Source organism: Myotis myotis, unplaced genomic scaffold, assembly GCF_014108235.1.
Source record: "Myotis myotis isolate mMyoMyo1 unplaced genomic scaffold, mMyoMyo1.p scaffold_m19_p_5, whole genome shotgun sequence".
Lineage (NCBI taxonomy): Eukaryota > Metazoa > Chordata > Mammalia > Chiroptera > Vespertilionidae > Myotis > Myotis myotis.
This window is the reverse complement of record NW_023416357.1, coordinates 31,910,316-31,927,937: the sequence shown is the minus strand read 5'-3', so window position 1 is coordinate 31,927,937 and position 17,622 is coordinate 31,910,316. Positions and strand designations below refer to the sequence as shown.

Sequence of the window (17,622 nt, the reverse complement as noted above, 5' to 3'; positions counted from 1 at the left end):
CGCTCCTTTTTTTTCTTTTTCTTTTTTATTCTGGGCCAGCTTTAGCTCTGGCTCCAGCTCTGAGGCCTCTGCTGCTGAAAGCAGGTATCTGGTTTGTTTGGGTTCTATAATCGAAACACTGTATCAACTCCAGCTCTGAGATCCCAGCGGGCTGAAAGCAGGTTTCTGGGGTTTTGTTTAGCTTCTATATTTGTAACAATGTTTCAAACTGCAAGCTCAGAGGCCGGCAAGGCAGGTGGGGAACGTTGGTTTCCTCCATCACTGAAGCAAGCAAGCCTCATGTTAGCTTCAAGCTGCCTGGCTGCCGGCCGCCATCTTGGCTGGCAGTTAATTTGCATATCGCCCTGATTTAGCCAATGGGAAGGGTAGTGGACGTACGCTAATTACCATGTTTCTCTTTTATTAGATAGGATTATTTGTTATTATATATGCATATGTTACATCATTAAAATTCTTACAAAATTGTTAGAGAAGATAATGAGCATTTTACATATGAGGAAAAATTAGTCTTTATTCTCTCCTATAGAATATATATTTGCTAATTATATCAACCACCAGTTTTGTTTCACCATCAGTGCCAGAAAAGGCTGAGTTGAAGTGACTAAAAAAGTGAGTAAGCACTTAGAAATCAGCAAATTCCTAAATAAGTACTTAGCAAAGACACCAGCCTCTTTTCTAAGAGTATGGAAGCTGGAAAGTTTAATTAGAATATAAAACCAAGAGTAAATAATTTTGCTTTTGCCGAAACCGGTTTGGCTCAGTGGATAGAGCGTCGGCCTGCGGACTGAAGGGTCCCAGGTTCGATTCCGGTCAGGGGCATGTACCTGGGTTGCGGGCACCTCCCCAGTGGGAGATGTGCAGGAGGCGGCTAATCGATGTTTCTCTCTCATCGATGTTTCTGACTCTCTATCTCTCTCCCTTTCTCTCTGTAAAAAATCAATAAAATATATTTAAAAAAAAAATAATTTTGCTTTTAAAAAAAATGCAAAACTGGCCCTAGCTGGCTTGGCTCAATGGATAGAGTGTTGGCCTACGGACTGAAGGGTCCTGGGTTCAATTCTGGTCGAGGGCACATGCCCACGTTGCGGGCTTGATCCCCAGTGTGGGGTGTAAAAGAAGCAGCTGATCAATGATCCTCTCTCATCATTGATGTTTCTATTTCTCTCTCCCCTCTCCCTTCTTCTCTAAAATCAATAAAAAACATATTTTAAAAAAATGCAAAAGTGTCCAAGATTTGAAAGCAGCCAATGTGTCCTCCATCACTAGATGAGTAGATAAAATAGCTATGGTACATTTATACAATAAAATACTAACTACTCTACTCGGCTGTAAAAAAAAAAAAAAAAATTGCCCTTTGGGACAGCATGGATGGTCCTGGAGAGCATTATGCTAAGTGAAATAAACCAGTCAGAGAAAAAGACAAGCACCATATGATTTCACTCATATGTGGAATCTAATGAACAAACTGAACTAACAAGCAAAATAGAAACAGATTCATAGATAGAGAGCAGGCTGGTAGCTTGGGGGTCAGGTTGGGTGGATGGAGGGATTCAGCAAAAAAGAAAAAAGATAAAGAACTCATGGACACAGACAAAAGTGTGGTGCCTGTGAGGGTGGGAGGGGAGGAGGAGGACACAGGGGTGATAAATGGTGATGGAAAAATATATATTTAAAAAAACACAAAACTGTAACTGGCAATTTCTCTGGACAGCCATTAACATTTACTATCTTACAGCCACTATTTAGCATACAGTGGTTAATTTTATAATATAATCAAAGTTAACATGGAAAATTTTATAGAAACAAAGAAATGTAAAAAAAGCCTACTAATAAGAACTGAACTATTATGGTGACTAAATCTACATTCCAACTGCCTTTCCTACCTGTGACTTTGAGATGGGTCACTAACCCATTTCTTCATCTAGAAACTACTGCAGGTACAAATTCCCAATGTCTAGTTTATAAGGAAATTGTGAGGAACAAAGTACATGAAATAGACTTGAAGAAGTTTTTAATTCCTCAGGATAAAATTCTTTTAAAAATAAAATATTCAGCCTGACTGGTGTGGCTCAGTGGTTGAGTGTCAACCTATGAACCAGAAGGTCACAGTCAATTCCCCGTCAGAACACATACCGGGGCTGCAGGTTCAATCCCCAGCAGGGGTCGTGCAGGAGGCATCTGATCAATGATTCTCTCATCATTGATGTTTCTATTGCTCTCTCCCTCACCCTTTCAATAAAAAAATATATAATTTTTTTAAATATTCAAAATAATGAAAAGCAACTAATAGAATTTTGAGAAGCATTAGGATAAGTTCACTAGGAAAACGAAAAATCTACTACCAAATTGCATTTACTTACAAATTAGGACTTTTTCTAAAATAAATTTGGATAAGCTAAACCTATTGTCTTTAAGATATTCTTCCCAATATTCACATTCCAGCCATCTTTCTTAAAGAAAAAATACACCCACAAAACCATACAAAAATGTACTGCTTTTAAAAACAGGTTAAAGAATGCTTTATGTACGATGTTTGGAGGCAATGGGACCATGTAGTCAAATAACTGAAAAACACTTTTAATCCCATCCCTACTAAGTCATTAATTTAACAGTTACAATAAGACCCTCCAGGGAGCAGATTTCCCATTTCATCACTTAAGGTCATGGCCTACTTCCTACCTCTCTTCTTTTTTACCACTTGTCACTAGAATGGAAAGCAGTAGGAAGGCAGCTCATGTAATTGGCCCATTTCCAGGCTGGGAGAAATCTGATGATAATTTAATGAAGAGAAAGCTGGTGAGAGAAACTGCTCCAGTTCACTGCTCTCATCCAAAAAAGTTACTTGAAAATCACATTGAGTCTGAAGCTAACCTGCATTCTGCACTTGATATTTCCTTAGATATATTTTTCTTCCAATTTTAGAAACTCTGAAAGAAATATGCCATGTGAACACATTCTGCACCCAACTTTAGTTTACACTGTTTCATTAGTCCCACAACTTCAACATAGAAATGAATTTTAAAAGCTTTTAAGAAATGAAACTTTGGAGGCTGCTATCCAAACAAGGAAGACAAATACAGAATGAACAGCTGACTGTTGGTGTGGACTTCTGGTTAAACTAAAACTCAGAGAACAAAGTGACCCTAATGAATTAAGAAGAGCCCTAACTGGTTTGGCTCAGTGGATAGAGTGTTGGCCTGTGGACTGAAGGGTCCCAGATTCGATTCCGGTCAAGGCATGTACCTTGGTTGCAGGCACATCGCCAGTCGGGGGCAAGCAGGAGGCGGCTGATTCATGTTTATTTCTCATCAATGTTTCTAACTCTCTATCCCTCTCCCTTTCTCTCTGTAATAATATATATATAAAAAGAAAAAAAGAGAATGCATAGAAGTTTGAAGACATATTAGATCCTACTAGAGGCCTGATGCACAAAATTTGTGCAAGAGTAGGCCTTCCTTCCCCCGGCTGCCAGAACCAGCTTCCCTCAGGCACCCGGGACCCAGGCTTCCCTCCAGCTGCTGGCAGGCACCCAAGACCTGGGCTTCCCTCTGGCCACCAGCAGGCACCTGGGACCCGGGCTTCCCTCGCAGCCCTGGCTTCGCCTAGAAGGTCATCTGGAAGGATGTCCAGTCTAATTAGCATATTACACTTTTATTATTATAGATTCTTCTGCCTCCATGAACAATTTAGTAGGAAGCCACAATAGGGCTCGTGAGAAATCTCTGAAATGATTTGTTAGCTGGCCTGAATTTTCAAGATTGAGACATACGCTATGACAACAGAAGCCAACTTGCAAAAGTCGTTGAGTACATGTGGTCTGGGTGGGTCCAAGGTACTTCTGTGGCAGAGTTGTTTACAATGCTATTATTCAACACTAAAGGCCCGATGCACAAAATTCATGCAAGGGACTCGGCCCTCCCAGCTGCCCCAGCTGCCTCATAGCCCCGCCACCCCGGCCCACTGGTCGTTCAGGAAGGTCGTTCCACCAGCCGGTCTAATTAGCATATTAGATCTTTATTATATAGGACTAGTGTCCCAGTGCACGAAATTCATGCACAGGGGTGGGTGTCCCTCAGCCTGGCCTGCACCCTTTCCAATCTGGGACCCCTCGGGGGATGTCTGAAACTGGCTGTCGGACATCCCTCTCGCAATCTGGGACCGCTGGCTTCTAACCACTCACCTGCCTGCCTGCCTGATCGCCCCTAGCCCCTCTGCCTGCCAGCCTGATCAACTCCCACTGCCCCCCCTTCTGTCCTGATCACCCCTAACTGCCCACCCCTGCTGGACTGATCACCCCCAATTGTCCCCTCGCTGGCCTGCTCGCCCCCAACTGCCCTCCCCTGCCGGCCTGATCACCCCTAACTGCCTATGCCTCGGCCCCGCCACCATGGCTTTGCCCAGAAGGAAGTCTGGAAGATCTCCCAGAAGGTCTCCTAGTCTAATTAGCATATTACCCTTTTATTAGTATAGATTGGTAGACTCTACCAAGTAAAATGCTCTACACACGTTAAGACAGCTACTTTAATAAAGCTGAGCCTGATATGGGGAGTACTAACAGAAACATGGCTATGCCGGTTTTCCTGACTTAAAAACCATGTTAAAAATATCTTATGGCACCCAGAGACTTGTAAAAGTATGCTTGGAGCAGCTCTATTCAAAACAACAAGGTCTATTAACAGTGGAATGGACAATAGTGCTGTTCTTGTACCTAGAACACTCTACAGTTGTGCTGTCCAATAAGGTAGTCACTAGCCACATGTGGCTATTGAGAACTTGCAATGTGACTATAGTGTGATTTAAGATGTGCTGAAAGTGTAAAACAGACACCAGATTTCAAAGACTTAATATGAAAAAAGGGTAAAATATATCAATATTTATGTTGAATTGATACTTATGAATATTGTGATATTAATATGAAGATGTTGAATCAATATTTTGGATATACTGAGATAAATAAAACCCATATTAAAATTAATTTTACTTGTTTAGTTTTAAATGAGGCTACTAGAATAGTTCAAATTACACATGTGGCTCTTATATTTCTAATGGACAGTGCTGAGAGTGGCCTATTTGTTGGCCTGGGTGTTGGTTTGCTTTGTTAATCTGCAATTTGTATTTTATGCACTTTTCTGTGTGTTATATCTCACAATTTAAAGTTTTTAAGAAATGATCTCCAACTGCTTTCCTTAAACATTTATATTTGCTATATATCAAGTAATGACTTTGAAGAAAACCTAAAACAATAGGACTGAGTGACTGGCCCTGTATCTCAAATCAATACAACTAAAGAAATGTAAAAATGTTAGGCCCCTAAACTGCTTACTCAAGACTGTCACAGTCTTCAAAATGTTTTTTTAAAACTTTCAGAAATTATGTTTAAATGTTTTAAAAGCACAGCAACCTATAATTTAACAATATTATTTATCCTATCCTAATGTAATATATATGAAATAGGTGATATGTCTATTTGTGAAAAGTTGTGCATATATTCTTGTGAGTCAACGTATTTACAATGCACAAAATAAATAGTTGGTAAATGTGTTTACAAATAAATGAAATCACATGTTCAACGTACAAAAGAAAACCTTTTGGCGATGTCTTATTCATGATAGCCATATCCTAATCTCTCTATAAACAAGTTGCAATATTTTTCTAAAAATAATTTATTTTCTTACTTTGAGGCATTCTGTCACAAACTTTCTGCCTTGGAAAATAAATTTTTAAAGAAAACAGAAAAAAAAATTCTGAGCATGCAGAAGTCAGTTTACTGATAATAGTTGACATGGGTAAATAAAATGGTTAAATAAGTGTTTTCCACAACTAATATCTAGTATTTGATGAAATTTTACCAAATATAAAAGCCAAGCTTTAACAAATGAAATATTTTTCTAAGCATAAAAGGCTATGTGGTAGCTAGTAAAATGCACAAAACTGAATTGTGTTTTTTTTTCTTCTCTGTCCTCTCCCAGCAGGCTGACTGGGTCTGGGGCTGAGGGCCGCCTCCCCCTCTGACCTCTTCAGGTAATTCCAGCCCACTTGTTGCACCTCCTCAAGGGAGCTGCTTCTCACTGTGAAAGAGGCATTTCTGGAATATAGATTGGGTATTTTTTAGTTGAACTCCACCAATGAAGGAATACTTCCTCCTAACAAAATTATTTTAATAACTAACCTAAATTTAAAAGTAGTCTCCAGTGTCTCAAATTCTTCCCTAGATAACCCCAATGCATAACAAAAACCCCCCAAGTCCTGTGGACTGGCAACAGGAGTGGCTCAGAGGGCCAGAGGGGACAGGAAGCTTAAGAGGCTTCCATGCCTCAATGGGGTTTGAGTCTTGGTGGAAAAAATACGATTAGTGCATTACCAATACGTGCAGACCCGGTCCTGCTACCCCCACACCTCCTGGAAGTCTATCAAAGCAGAAGAGATACGGGATTCATCAATCCTTCAACAAACCACTTCCTGGCTTTCAGCCTCTTCTCACCCTGAATTAAAGCCCATTGGAAAGCAGGGTCCTGGTCTCAAATGAAAACCCTAAAGCAGAACACCATCGGGATCAAGTGCAACCTTGAGAGCCCCAATCCCCTCTCCGAGGTTCTGACCCTTTCCAAGGACAATTCAAAAAGAGCGAGGCAGCAACAAATAGTTTTACTGTTACTCTCATTTGGAATTCAGAGACCTGGAGCAGCCCAGCAACCTGGGAGGGGGAGGTGGGGGGGGGGGGGCGGCAAGGTCAGACCCCTTGAACCCCTTCCCTTGGCCTCCCTAACCTCCACCAGCAGTTGGGGAAAACCCGCCGGTGCCCTTTGACTCAGGGGTCATGGGCTGAAAGGCTCGGACCTCACACACACCCTGGCCCAAGGCTTACTGGAGTGAAAGCAGTGGCACATTTCAGTGGAGAACTACGGCCCTTCCATGTTTCCCAGTCATCCTTGGGCTGCCCCAGGCTGGACCATGAGGAGGGAAGGGGAAATAAACCCACCCACCCTACTCCAGGGCCCCAGGGTGCCTGATACCCAGAGGCTGTGCTCTTAACCATTTGTGGTATTAAAATATGTAAAATGAAAAGGTTACACCCACCATTCCCTGCGGCTAGAATATAAATTCCTAGGAACAGATAAATCTAGTAATTTTTTATAGCTAACAAAAGCTTCAATCACTTTATTTTTTAAAAACCTGATTTTTACCACTCTGACATTTTATATAAGCCAGCTTACTTATAGCTATGGACCAGCTCTAACGAAAGTCTGCTTCCGTACCTGTGAGAATTGAGAATTAATTTCCAGGTGGCTATTTCGTGATTACCCAAAAAAGAGAATAGCCAGCCACCTCGAACCCCAGGAGCCTCCCAAAAACTGAACTGTTTTAAAATGCAAAACAAACGTAGGCCCGGCCAGCATGGCTCAGTGGTTGAACGTTGGCCTATGGTCACGGTTCGATTCCTGGTCAGGGCACATGCCTGGGTTGTGGGCTCAACCCCCAGTTGGGGGGGCACACAGGAGGCAGCTGATCAATGATTATCTCTCATCATTGGTGTTTCTATCTCTTTCTCCCTCTCTGAAATCAATAATAAATATATAAAGCATGTGCGCTCGTGCGCACACACACACACACACACACTTATAATTCTCTCTGCTATCTAATAAGAGCAATGCTGATGATCTAACTTACATTTAATTCATTTTTATGAGGAGTTGAACTTATAAACAAAAAAAAGTCCAGAAGAAATCTACAGAATGAATATCTATACTCACCATGAACTTGGTTAATTTCTGAATTCTGGGATAGAATTTCATCTGCTAATTTCTGAGCAGTTGGCAAAACTTCTGTGTGGTGCACTGTGATCAAATACTGTACAAACTTTTGTAGTTGGTCTCTATTCATTTGAAAGAGAGTTTCTGAAATGGGAAGATGTAATTTGACCTGATCTGGCTTGCGAATGCGATATAAAGACAGTGCCACAACATGGGCACAATAAAATATGTCCTTGTTTCCACAGCTGCAGGTCACTGAGGTAATCTTGCAACGATCAAAGCTGATGGCCACGTTGCAAACAGTTTCTGGCTCCGATTGTATTGCAGGTTCTGTTACTGTGCCACTCAAGTGGAAACCTAAATGAAAGAAAGGGAGGAGAGACTTTAGCTTCTGTATTCAAATGCTATGAAATATTCTAATTCTTTGAAATGTGTAGTACTTCATGGCAGCAAGAAACAAACATGACAGCTTTGATTTTCAAGTGAATACATTCAGGCCACTCAAACCCCACCCTACACCTACTCCCACATCTTAAAGGTAAAAAATAAATGGTATTTAACAGACATCTGAAATATTTTACAGAGCCATATGAAAGCACTTATTGCATATATCACTATAATTCCTTTAGAAAATAGATTATAGAACTAATAAGCCATCATTACTCTACTCCAAATCTGTGGAATACTGGATAAAAATTCCTTAGATCAGTGGTGTTCTTCCTTTTTAACTTTTTAAAGTAGAGTAGGCCAGCTCAGCTTTCTTCTCAACAAACTCCTCCTTTCCCTCCATCTTTATTCTAGGCAGCCACTAGTCTCCTTCAACCAACTCTGCAACTCTGAGGAGGTTCCCTTTCACAGTGACCAGAAAAAAAGTTTTAATTAATAATCCTTTCTATAGCATGCATACATATCCCCCAATATAGCAATATGAGTGTCTGCTGATGGAACTGCAAAGCCCAACAAATCTCATGCATACCATACCTAAGTAGCTAATAACGACTATTTTCTTTCACATTATAGAGTTAAAGCTGGTACAGAAGTTGTTAAATACTCATGCTTGAGTGCGACGTGCGCGCAGACACACGTGCGCGCGCGCGCGCACACACACACACACACACACACACACACACACACAGGCATAAAAAAATCACCAAGTGGCAAGGGGCCTTAGAGGCCTTGTATCTTAAACTTAGAACCACACAGGAATCCTCCACAATCTCCCAGACCGACAGCCACGTGGACACTGCTAATAATGGTCCAGAGATGAGACATTTACCCCACACAGGCAACAATTCCCCCTTGGAGAGCCATAGCTACAGCTTACAGTCAACTAAAAACTGCCTTCCATCACCACTGTCACCTGTCAGTCCTGGCCTGTTTGGCCAGGGGACAATTCCTCCTCATGCCTCTTCCCTTACTGTGTTTGGAAGGTTATCCTAAATTTTATTTTGTACAGCCAATTAGTTCCATCTTCCCTCCCTGAAAGCCACATTCAGAGGCCAGGGATAAACCTTAAGGGTATGGGACCCCTTTAGGAACTCCAGGTCACATGACCTAAGGAATCAAGTGCCTGGAAGAAACGAAGTTAAAAAATAAAGCCCTTGCTCACTCTCAGCCTTCCACTACCTATACTACTTGAATAAAATCCACCGAGCCCGTCACCATTTCTTTAGATTCCCCTTTATTCACAAAGGTTCTTCACCATGTGGGAACTCTGGGGAGCTGCAGAGATGTGACATGAGAATGGTGGCCAGATGACACTTAGAGTTCAATGTGGGGCATCTGAACCCCCCTTACTCCCTTCTTCAAGGAAGGGTAATTAAGCCAGAGAATTGGAAGAAACCCTATTCAACTACAAGAAATCTTTCAGAGTAATGTAATTTGACCTTATCAGTCATATTCAGCAACACTTAGTGGAAAGAGAAAAGTGCCATAATAATTCTTACCAAATTAATCAACTTAAAAAGTATTTTCTAAAAAGAAGTTACTATTATTGCTTCACAATAAGAAATTTTGAGAATTGTAATATGATAGATAACCTTGAGTTTTCTTTCAGAGATTATCCATTTTGGTTTTCTTCCACAGAGTTTCAGAATGAATATTCCAGTCTCCTTTATCTCTTTTAGTCAAGAAGTTTTTTGAAAAACGATAATTAAAGAAAAGATACAAAGTAAATCCAATCATATTTTTTAAAAATGTTAATGTATTTTCCCATGAGGAAAAAGTAACTACAAAGTAAATACCCATGAACATTTCAAAAACGAATAAGGGCAGTCTTGCCTTATTATATACTAAGAGGCCCAATGCACAAAATTCATGCAAGAGTAGGCCTTCCTTCCCCCGGCTGCCAGCACCAGCTTCCCTCTGGCACCGGGGACCTGGGCTTCCCTCCAGCCACTGGCAGGCGCCTGGGACCCGGGTTTCCCTCGCAGCCCCAGCTTTGTCTGGAAGGCCGTCTGGAAGGAGATCCAGAAGGACATCCAGTCTAATTAGCATATTACGCTTTTATTAGTATAGATGAGATGTACTGTAAGCCTATAATAACTAAAAATCCATGTGACAGGCACAAATAAGACAAAAAAATCAATGGATCATAAGAGCGAATTCAAAAAAGTTTCCAAGAACATACTGTGCATTTTAGTGCAAGAAATGTTTTCCATCTGTCACATATGTATGTGTACAAAGAAACCAGTTATTACTACAATAAATAGTTGTCATAAACTGCCCATTTATAAAATCGATCTCTCCCAGGTTAACACTATCATGTCTCTTCTTGACCACCAAGTCAACATCTTTGTCTCTCCTCCAAAGTGATGTTGGAGAACTTCTCCAATCACACACAGGCAAAGAAAGCCAAGACAATTGAGAATTCAAGAGTTAGAGTACTTAGTATTTAAATTGTCATTAAGGCTATTAACAAGTACTTCAAGAGACTTAACTATAAAAGAAGAGGCCCTTAGGAAAACTGATGAAGCCCTCAAAAAGTTTTGCAAAAATGACTTCTTCATTCATGTGATCTGTGCCAGTCAAAAGTAAGTCAGGTATATTGATTCCTGGTATCATATACAATTTATCATACAATTTCATTAAACATTTATTACTATGGTAAAACTTTTTAAAAAGCAAAGCAAATTATAAAATACTAGTGTCCCGGTGCACGGATTCACGCACACTGAAAGGAAATTAATTAGAAGAAATTATTTTAATATCGCTATTCGCATCTTGCTAATGAAAAGAAAATAGGATTCTACTGAGTCTCCTATCTACCTATTCCAGGATTTCTGTGAGGATCAAATGACATGAGGCACAGGAAAATGCTTCACAAACATTTGGTTAAGCTGTAAAGTGTTTGCACCTGGTTATAAAGCAAGTTGGGTTTCTGGGCTGAAGAAACTCCAAGGATGCTAGTCGCTAGGGAGAGAAAGCCAGGTGTTGTTACGTGACATCATTACCAGGCGCCCACAGCAACTGTTTCCGGGCTTGGCTGGGGTGTGGGCCGCATTTTACGCCATGGGGTCATGGCAGTATTGGCTGTGATTTGGGGGGGTGTTGCTCCGGGGTGGTGGCTGGGCCTGTGTCTCACTTGGGGGAAGCCGAGTGTTGGTTTGTTGACGTCAGGACTGTGGTGCCATTTATTTTTAAATGGCCAGCGCACATCATGGCAGCTCCTGCACTGAGTGTCTGACCCCTGGTGGTCAGTGTGTGTCATAGCTACCGGTCGGATGGACAGACACAAAATTCATGCACTGGGGTGGGGGGGAGAGAGCCCTCAGGGGATGTCCCCACAGGGAGCAGGCCTAAGCCGCAGTCTGGCCTCCCTCTGCGGGAGGCGACACTGTGATCAGGGGCAAGTGACGCTCCCATCATGCCTCTGCTGCTGCCACTGCCGGCTGCCTGAGCCTCAGCCATTGCAGCCACTGCAGCTTGCCTGAGCCTCGCCTGGCCCTCATTGCCTGAGCCTCGGGCCCCTGCAGCGGCAGAGGCCATCGGCGGTTTGCCGGAGAAATGGGCCGGCCCTGGGCAAGCGGCAGCAGCCATAGGCCACGAGCTTCCCCATGCTTAACCAATTGGGTGCGCTCATCCAGTGATGGGCAGACCGCGTCTTCCAGGGTTCTCCTGGCTGCAGGGTCTCCCTCCAGCCTGAGTCATTGGGTCCGGCTGCTAGAAGAAATTCCCTACATTGGTTGCCTGGGCCCCTGGAGGCCTCCACTGATTCCTGACTCTGACCCGAGGGGTGTTGAGGGGCGATGGGAAGGAGCTGCAGGAAGGAGCTGCCTTTCTCAGGACCCCTGACCCGCAGTGCTGGAGGCCAAGGTGGGGTGTGACTGGGCCAGGAGCTCTTAGCTATGGAGCTTGGACTTTCCCTCACCTGCCTTCACTACTGGGCTTTCCTTCGCTCATCTGCCTTTGCTGCTGGTGCAGAGGTTTCCCTGCAGAGCGACTCTGCTGCCACTTGGCAGAAGGAACCTGTGGTCCTTCTGGGCAAACAGCAGTGGCCATCGGGAGCGCTCACAGCCACCGCCATGTGGGGAGTACAGGCCTCCCTCTGCGGGGCCCGCTGCCCCCGCCCATGTCCCCACAGTTGCTTGCCCAGGGCTGACCCTGGGCAAGTGGCAGCCGCCATCACATCCCCAATGCTGCAAGTCCCTGCCCCCATCCCCAACGCTGCAAGTCCCCACCCACCACGCATGCTGCACATGCAGCCTGCTAATCGGTCATTACTGTGATGGTGTCCCAACCAATTTGCATATTACCCTTTTATTACTATAGATTATGACCACCAATTTAAGAAATATGTCAGGACACACATGAACATATACTTGTCTTACAGAGTAACACTTCATTAATCTGATATCATCAAAGATTAAGGAGTTTCATGAATATTCATTTTCCAAATAATTCTGGTTATCTTTCATGTACCCAAACTCCATTAAGAATTCCAAACATTTTTGGGAAATACTTCTGTGCTGCCCTAATCATCTGACCATTTAGGAGGTTACCAAGTGAGTGAAGCAGCACTCCCTATAACAGACAACTGCAGGTGGCAGTACTCTTTATGTGGGACTTTTTGTTACTTTTCTCCATTATCAGCTACCACAATGATTCCTCTCCTATACTACTAGCCTTTTTCAAAGAAAATTATTTGCCCCCAGGTCACTTGCACCTCTATTGCTGCTAGAGACTTACTTTAAAAACAGGAAAGTTACATAAATACATGTAAACCACAGCTGGTATATTATTTTTTAAGACTATGCAATATTGAGTCAATAAATAGATAGTAATTCCATTAGCTTTACTTCACAATAGTAAAGTCATGTATATTGGCTTCTCCAATTTGAAAAACGTTCTTTGAAATTCCATCAGTACACTCTCTGTGGGTCTTAAATCATACCAGAGCATGCACAGAGAAGCAAGGCGAATATTCCTCTCAACAATCCCTAAAGGGTTGTAAGACATCTTTCCCTGACACCCTCCTCTCTACCCCAAACCAGTCTTATCTCTTAGGTACTGGATGACTTGAAACATAATAATGTTCCTGAGCATGGATTCTGCCTTTCTGGAGTTCTGACAAACCCTGGTGACCAGGTGTTATAGGCAAAATCTCCTGTGACATAGTTAGCTGTTCTATATAACAGAATAGAGGACACAAAAAGAGACAATCTTCCAGTCTATGAAAAAACATGGATGATGTTTTCTTTTCAAATAACTAAAACTGAAGAAATTATCTAAACCTTTTTTTATAAATATATTTATTTGACTTTACAAAATATAATCTATCAAAGATAGTTAATCCCATGAGAACAAACTTCATTGGGCAGTCAAACTGTTTTATCCTCATGTTACCACTGAGCCCAATAAAACATTAATACTCACATTATCAATCTGAAGAAAAACAAAGCAGAAACATGGGCACAGTATTGTATAGGCCTTGGTAATAGAGAGACTTTGACTTGGTTCAGGCTCTGTCACTTAAACACTGAGTGCTCTGGACACGCTATTTAACATCTCCGTCTCTGGCTCTATTTGTTTGCAAAATGTGGCTAGAAATACCTCCTAGGGTTATTTTGGGATTAAAATGAAATAACATATGTAAAGCACCTGGCACATAGTAAAAGTGCTCATTAAATTTTATTTCCCTTTCCTTCCCTTCCCAGCTGGAGCAGTAGGGGAGGGGTACTGGATACATTCCCTTCATCCATAACACTTTTATTTTTCTATGCTACTTGAATTTAGTGGGGAGGAGGGTCTCACTGATGTCGTGTCTTAGAAAATAAACTTGGCTACTGAGAATGCTTGAGGTGAGTAGGGCAATACTAGAAGGATAATTGCTGTTTGACAACAAAACCAAAAAACTTCAGTCAGCTATACCTTTGCTCAATGCAGCACTCTTTCCCCACTTTTCCTATTAAGTTCTGTCAACACAAAATAGCTAATTTTGTCAGTGTTATTTTCATACAGATAAACCAGAAAATAGGAGATTTTTTAAAATTAATCAAAGTGTTGTCCAGGGACACCCAGAGATCTCTGAGACCCTTTCAGGGTGTCCACAAGATCAAACTTTTTTTTCCCATAATTATATCTAGACATTACTGACTTTTAAACTCTTTCTCATGAGTGTACATTTAGTAAGCAAAAGGACTGTGAGGTCCTCAATAATTAAGAGATCAGAAAGATAAAGAACTATTTATAATGCACTGCTAAGAAAGGGAAAAAATAACTCCTTTTAGCCAAATCATCTTTGAAATAACATCATTTGCACTTGGATCTTACAGGTCAGTAGTTAATAAGACTCAGCAGAGAAACACTTAAGGGGCAAATTTCTCACGCATGAGCACATACTCAAATCATCTACATTAATTTCACATTAATTAGAATTAATTAAGGTTTCTGGAAAGCAAATATTTATTTCTGCACTGATATTATAGAATAAGCTTTCCTTAAGAGCTTATTTTCCATATCTAAGGTTAGATTTTAGTTGCATTTTAAAGGAGACCCACATCAGACTGGAAAGACAACTGTTTCAAAATATACCATTTTGTGCTTGTATGTGTATGTGCTCAGTTAACCGAAAAATGTTTCAAACTCAAAGCATTATTTTAAGCTAAAATAATCTGATAGACATAAAATATACACTGAAAACTACTGCTTTCAGGGCACATTCTTTTCAGACAAATATGCAGCCTGTGCATGAAGCACTCGAGTAATATATTCTTTGTTGAAAAAGAATTTAACAGAAGTACTGGTGTAGTACCTACACAAATATATCTTTTACCCTTTTCCTAAATAAAAGAACCCCGGGGAAATTAAAGGCAGAAACCAAGGTAATGTAATGTTATGGCTAAAAGGGTGGCAAGGGTTATGAGAGAGTATTTTTTGTGTTTTTCTAAGCTAAGTCAAAACAATGCAAAAGTGTTAACATTTAACACTCTCATAACTAAGTATATTCATTGGTTAACTAAACCCACTACACTGGCTAAATGTATAGTAACCAATACCTGATTAAGTGTCCCTGGTAAAATAGATGAATTAATCATTGGCCCCCAAAACCTAACTTTTACCTTTCCTAACTCTGAGAACTATAGCACACAAAATCCAACTCACCACACATTGCAACCATCCATTAAAAAACAACAACTATGTTTTAATTAAAATTGTGCTTAATTTCCAGTTAGCAGTACTGACCACGTTAAGGGCCCAAGATGGAGACAATAAACTCAACTCAAACCCAAGTTATCTAAAATATGATAGTCCTTCTCAACTATATATTTTTCTCAAAGGGAAATCCTAAATTAAAGAGACTGTATCCTGTGAGCTGGTTAATTAAATCCTCTAGCCCTAATTTCTAATACTAAGCTTAAACAGCTCATAGAAAGATATTAGGAGATTTTGCTGGCAATCACTAATGACGTGGTTTCTGTCTTTCAGAAAATCATTTTTTAAAGGAAAAGCTTTACTTTTAAGTCTACCTTAAAAATGCCTGCTTGGAATAGAATCACTCCTACACTTCATTAATATTTGAAAGACAATGGCAAATTAATGCAAGGACCAGACTGTAAACCACAGCACACATATAAACAACATAAAAATTTACGAAGCATGCACTAGATGGGCCCAACCAAGAGTTCCCAGCGGCATTCAGTTCAGTGTCGGTTTTGTTCTCACTAATGTAGATTCTTGTACCATTTCATACAAAGATCCACGTGATAAGAGTTACTGTTAGATCTGAATGGCATTAGACAGTTATTTAAAACTAGAGGCCCGATGCACAAAATTCATGCAAGGGCCTTGGCCCATGCTGCCGCTGCCGCCGCCACTGCCACCGGGGGCCTCTGCCACCTCTGCCGCAGCCCCCGCCTGCTGCAGCTTTGTCCAGAAGGAAGGACGTCTAGAAGGACGTCTGCTCTAATTAGCATATTACACTTTTATTATTATAGATTCTTTCTAAAAAGACACTTATCCACTAATTTAGCGACCTGCAATGGGCAACTAGGAGCACTAGTTTAAAGGGGGGTGGTGCTAGATTTTGTTTATAATCACATTATTCCATTTCATCCCAAATTTTGAAGTACTAAGGGTTCCCCCCCACCACCATCACCATCAGGTAATTTTTCAGAACTGAGGGAAACAACTATTGCCCAGACTGAGATTCTGGGTGGGTAATAAACAGAGGTAATAAACAAGTTAGGTAGACTAATTTGAGTTACTTTAACAACTGTAACGCCACAAAGTGCTTGAGAATTTAAATTATTTGCCCCAATCTGTTAAATTCCACTTTATGCCAGTTTCTCTGATGTCAACATTTTCTGATACAAGCAAAGCAGCTCCAGCCTTCTGCCCTTTTTAAAAGGCCAGCTCTACCAGATTCCCTTGCTGTCAGAATAGCCCCAATGCCGCCCCTTCAGTTCAGGGCTCCCTCTCTCCTGCCCCCAAACTTGGCCTTTCACCTAGGTCTCCAACTTCTGAAGTGCAGATTAAGTTTATCAGAGCCCTACGGTGCCCAAATATTAACTTAGCAGCTCTAAACACCTGTGTCTTACTTCCCAGGGCCTGGATCTAAACAGGAGAGGAGACTGAAAATCCCTTTACCAGTTTATTTCCTGGGTTGTTGCTTACAGCATAACAACCTTCAAAAATGCTTGGCTGTTTGCTTTAGGAGTAGGGGTGAGGGAGTAACTCAAGAGACTAATTTTGTTTACCAGAGCCAAGAGGTAAAGAGAAAAGTGTGCTCAGGCTGGGGAGGGGAGAATGCAGACCTCAGTAGTCAGATTCTACCACCCACACCCTAAGCTCCAGCCTGACCCCTCAACCCCAACAGGAGCACCACATTTTGGCCCTAGCTGATTCCTAATGCCGTATCTCATTCCCAAGCTCTAACAGACTTAATTCTGCAAAGTGGGCATCACCCTCCCCTTTTTACAGGAATTCTCAGAGAGGTGGTAGAACACACTTAGGATTAAGCGGGCCTGGTAGAAACATGGGTTTTCTAAAATACAATGATAACCGTGTACAACTAAATCTTTCCATACCAATACATAAGTGATTTAAAAGAATGAGGCAGATTAACAGATCCAGACACTTGGGTAAACATTGCTAAGTTATAGGACCCTTGGAGGTAGAGCACCATCTTTCATCTCTGCAACCCAAGGATCCAGCACAGCCCTTGCTTGGAATTATAGGCCAGGCTCCTGTATCTATGTCAAATGAAGGAACTCATGGGTTCTTCCAAGCAATACCACCCTACAATGTAGAAGTCATAAGTGACTAAATGCTTTGGCTCCAAGCCCAGGATACTTTAAACTTAACTAAAGACTATTTCTAAGAGTCCACTCCTCTCTTATGAGTTAAGCTAGCAGCAGAGATCTGTGACACC

At 41.5% G+C, this 17,622-nt stretch overlaps 1 protein-coding gene across 6 annotated transcripts in view; it reads right to left on the bottom strand.

Moving 5' to 3' along the window:
- The window catches only part of ZSWIM6 (zinc finger SWIM-type containing 6), a 217,013-nt gene that overhangs the window by 78,416 nt on the left and 120,975 nt on the right, over positions 1-17,622 (bottom strand). For all 6 annotated transcript variants that reach the window (XM_036309319.1, XM_036309323.1, XM_036309318.1 and 3 more), the window contains exon 2: positions 7,752-8,108. In XM_036309319.1, coding sequence (XP_036165212.1) covers positions 7,752-8,108 — 357 coding nt within the window. The remainder of the gene's footprint in view (positions 1-7,751; positions 8,109-17,622) is intronic.